The 5,000-nt window shown below is 42.4% G+C and overlaps 1 protein-coding gene across 1 annotated transcript; it reads right to left on the bottom strand.

The window, feature by feature from the left end:
- Nucleotides 1–236: 236 nt before the first annotated feature.
- LOC138972283 (low-density lipoprotein receptor-related protein 8-like) lies at nt 237–4,775 on the bottom strand. Its single transcript, XM_070344987.1, has 4 exons — nt 4,668–4,775; nt 1,472–1,591; nt 905–1,021; nt 237–432 (listed from the first exon to the last, which is right to left on the bottom strand). Exons 1-4 carry the CDS (start codon nt 4,753–4,755, stop codon nt 302–304), a joined length of 456 nt encoding a protein of 151 aa, XP_070201088.1. The 5' UTR covers nt 4,756–4,775; the 3' UTR covers nt 237–301.
- Between the last annotated feature and the right edge of the window lie 225 nt (nt 4,776–5,000).

Genomic DNA, 5,000 nt, shown 5'->3' on the forward strand with positions numbered 1-5,000 from the left:
TGTGTGTGTGTGTGTGTATGTGTTTGAGAGTAATAGTGATAATGACACTGTCGTCACAAATAATTAACAACACTTTCAATCACGAAATATCACAAATGAAGCAATGTTCACACAACACCCACGCAAAAACTTAGCCCACACACTTGCGAGAAAAGAAAGGAGAGCTATAACCAAACAATTTAATCACAAAAACAGGAAAACGGTGTTCAACTTCCATCGACATTCTGTCACTCGACTCGCGATCAATCAATCCTTCATGACGTCACACGAACAACTACGTCATCACGACGTCAGCCGCTGTTTAAGGGCAGTTCGCGGTCTGCTCATCCCAGTTATCACCACAGTCGTCATCTCCGTCACACAGCCACTGGTCCTCGATACACACATTGGTGTTGCTGCATTTCACTTCGTGGGCAGGGCACGTGTACAGGTCTGCGAACAGAAAACAAAACAGAAATCAGTCACAACATGTCTGAAGAAAACAGAAAACAGAAAAAGAATTCAGTCACAACATTTCTGAAGAAAACGGAAACGGAACAGAAATCAATCACAACAGAAAATCGCAACAGAAAATCAAACAGAAATCAGTCATAACATTTATGAAGAAAACAGAAAACAGAACAGAAATCAGTCATAGCATTTCTGAAGAAAACCAAAAAACGAACAGAAATCAGTCACAACATTTCTGAAGAAAACAGAAAACAGAACAGAAATCTACACAACATTTCTGAAGAAAACAGAACACAGAACAGAAATCAGTCACAACATTTCTGGAGAAAACAGAAAACAGAACTGAAATCAGTCACAACATTTCTGAAGAAAACAGAAAACAGAAAACACAACAACAACAACAACAACAACAACAACAACAACAACAACAACAACAACAACAACAACAACTCACCACACAGCTGTTCATCACTTCCATCACCACAATCGTTGTCCCCGTCACAGCGGAATTCTGTGGGGATGCACTTATTGTTCTGACATTTAAACTGGTGCGTTCCCGAACAGTCAGTGGCTGCAACACAGATATAAAAGTAACATGCAATGTAGCCAGAGTCGTTACGTTTTCCTAGTATCACAACCTCTAGGCCTTCTTCAATTGAGCCCCAGGTTGACTTCGCCAAAAAAAAATCAGGCTTTAATTGAGCTCAATGTTGACTTCGCCAAGAACAAAATCAGGCTTTAATTGAGCCCTAGGTTCACTTCGCCCCAAAAAAATCAGACACTAAGATACTCACATGGGCGCGCACAGCACAAACACACACAGACCAACACACACAGATTCACAAACCACACAAACCACACACACACACACACACACACACACACACACACACACACACACACACAAACACACACACACACACACACACACACACACACACAAACACACACAAACACACACACACACACACACACACTCCCCCTCCCTCCCCCCAACCCCAAACACACAGAAGAAGCTTACGGCAATTTCTCTCATCGCTGTTATCGCCACAGTCGTTGTCGGTGTCGCACGTCCACTCGTCCTGTATACATGACCGATCGTTACACTGGAACTCGTCCACACCGCATACCGCACGTGTCGCTGAAACAGCAAAAAACACAAAGTGATGCCAACGATAGAAAGAAAGAAAGAACACTTCCACTCGTCCTGTATGCATGTGTGATCGTCACATATAAACTCGTCCACACCACATACCGCACGTGTCGCTGAAACAGCAATACACACACACAAACACCATCCTGATAATACAGAGATGGTACGGTTTAGTTAAAGCAGATTAAACCCGTTGTATTCAGTAAGTCAAACCAGTAATCTAGCAAACGCAAGCGCATCCCCTGCCATACGGGGCAAAAACGCATCGCATAACGTACACAAAACACACTGTTCATTGGAGGCTATACGCTTCCAAACACAACAACTTCATTTTAAAAATAGAATGCTGAAACACTGATTCTAAGGCATTCCTCGTGTGTGTTGTCATCTATTCAACCCACAAACGAACTCTGAAGCTCATTTGTGACCCTCCACCACGGATTGAGTCGCATGTCACCTCGCGCGGTTCTGCGCTAGGCTTAATATAAGTCCGGGGGGTGTCTGGTAACAGTGTGAGGGTCACCTTCGTCACAGGCTTATAACTCGAAAAAGTTTTTGCTCTTTTCTAAAACGGTTTTCACCACTGGATAGAGCATAAAAAGCTCTTTAGGAAAATGTAAAAATATGAAAATCATGCAACGGTGACATGCGACTCATTCCGTGGTGGAGGGTCACATTTGGTCGATTTCAAATCTGTACCTCTGGCAACAGCACGTGAAACACTGTGTCTTCTCAAGAACAAAAGGAAAGACGAAAATCAAAAACGCCGCGTGGAGAAATACAATCTCAAAACAACACTCAAAAACAGCCGTTGCTAATTGGAATAACTGATCGCTCAAGCTCTTGATTAAATGACTCTATGGTGTGGGACGACATTATTAAAACTTCCAACCCGAACTGTATAGCTCTTGGGGTGATTGGAGACAATTGTCTTGGTCAATTATATTCCTTGTAATACTCGTAAACCTTTTCTTTATTCCTTCTCTCAAGGGTATACATTTCGTCGACTAAATATTATTTGTTTGTTTCATTCTTATTGATTATTTGTTAATATATCCATGTGCATTTTGTTGTACATCTAGTGTTGTCATCAATGTAAGCTGCAAGGACAGATAACCCTCACAGACTTGAAAGAACGCAGAAGATAAGACACGATTATCTGAAGTTGCAATATGTAGAGTTGTACTATTACGTTCGTGTAAAACTGTTACTCAATTCTTAAGCCCTCACAGATGGCTTTTCGCAGGACGTGGAAATGCGTTCAGTTACGCACCTCATTTCGGAATATAGACATTCTTGATAAAAAAAAACCCACCAAGAAAGGTAAGTTGTTGGAATGTTTCATTTGACAAAACAAAACAAAACGTTCACAAATATATCGACCCAACGGTCTTTTAAGTGCACAGCCAAAATAACGTAGACAAAACTTGGTTATATTTACTACAAATTTACAAATCGTGTCAACAAAAAGAAAAACTCAAGAAACATTTTGTCATTTGCAGATCTACTTATTGCATTGCTAAACGAGAACACACACATGTCCACACACGCATGAACGCAGCCTTACGCTCGAACTCACACGCGCATAACAGCACGCACACACACACACACACACACACTCACACACACCACACACACATACACACACACACACACACACACACACACACACACACACACACACACACACACACACACACACACACACACACAGGCTAAGAAGAAAGCTTTCCCACCCAATCGTTTGTCACAATAGCTGTGTTGTTCTGTTGTCATCTACCTCTTCTGCCTAACTTTCTTCCTTTACTATAAACTGAAGGGTTCTAGTTTTGAAAACAGTGTGACAGAGTCGTTCATTCTTTGGGTAAAAGTAGCATAGTAAACACCAGTATTGAGTGTAGAGGTACCTACCTAGCTACTTACCCAGCTACCAACCTTTTCGACTGGCCGAGCGACCGCCCTGCGTACCTACTGATAGACCACATTAGCTAGCTAGCAACCTGCCTACATACCTGCCTACATACCTACCTGTCTACCTACCCGACCGGCCGACCGACCAAACGGTCGACATGTCTACTTACGTTTCTACTGACAGAAAAACATGAACATAGCTTCCTTCCTAACTTACCACCAACTTAGCCACCTACCGATCTAGCAAGCGTGTTTACCTCCCTACCACATAGTTTGTTTGTCTGTTTGTCTGTTTGTGTGTGTCTGGTTGTTTGTTCTCTAGTTTTTTGTTTGTTTGTTTGATTGTTTGTTATCTCTGCTAGTATTGTTGTCTGGTCGCCTGTTGCTTTCTTTTTTTCTTTCTTTCTTTCTTTCCTTGACAATTTCTCAGTTAAGTTTATTAAGTGAATTATCATCAATCAATATGAGGCTTATATCGCGCGTATTCCGTGGGTACAGTTCTAAGCGCAGGGATTTTTTTATTTTTTTTATTTTTATGCAATTTATATTGCGCACATATTCAAGGCGCAGTGATTTATTTATGCCGTGTGAGATGGAATCTTTTTTTTACACAATACATCACGCATTCACATCGGCCAGCAGATCGCAGCCATTTCGGCGCATATCCTACTTTTCACGGCCTATTATTCCAAGTCACACGGGTATTTTGGTGGACATTTTTATCTATGCCTATACAATTTTGCCAGGAAAGACCCTTTTGTCAATCGTGGGATCTTTAACGGGCACACCCCAATGTAGTGTACAACGAAGGGACCTCAGTTTTTCGTCTCATCTGAAAGACTAGCACTTGAACCCACCACCTAGGTTAGGAAAGAGGGGAGAAAATTGCTAACGCCCTGACCCAGGGTCGAACTCGCAACCTCTCGCTTCCGAGCGCAAGTGCGTTACCACTCGGCCACCCAGTCATTTACTGTCTGTCTGACCACTTAAAAGGCCGCTGGGTCGAACCACAGTAAAGGTCACGTTTTGTTTTGTCGTACATAAATTAAACGTTCCAATAACATACCATTCTTACTATTATGATTCTGTTGCTGTTTGTTTTTCTTTTCTTTTTTGTGTGTGTGCTTTACGTGAAGTCAAAGGAAATACTCACAGCGTTTGTGGGTGTACTTTCCCTTCAGTTTGGCATCGGCACCAAAGATGGCCAGAGCCCCAAGCAAACAAGCGGTGAGTCCTCTCATTATGATCTTGAGATTTGTTCTGCTGTACTGGTCAGTCGATTGAAGGGAAATGTCCAAGTCGTTTGATTATGTAGTACAACTTTTACCGGCTGACCGTGTGTCAAATCGTGACTCGGGATCGCCGCAGTGGATTTGGTGAGTGCGGTAAGACCATGATAAGAAATCGCACTCTTTCTCGCATGCTTTGACTCTCAAAGACAGACAGACAGACCGACAGACCGACTGACAGACTGACAGACCGACCG

This window comes from Littorina saxatilis, linkage group LG8 (genome assembly GCF_037325665.1).
Source record: "Littorina saxatilis isolate snail1 linkage group LG8, US_GU_Lsax_2.0, whole genome shotgun sequence".
Classification (NCBI taxonomy): domain Eukaryota; kingdom Metazoa; phylum Mollusca; class Gastropoda; order Littorinimorpha; family Littorinidae; genus Littorina; species Littorina saxatilis.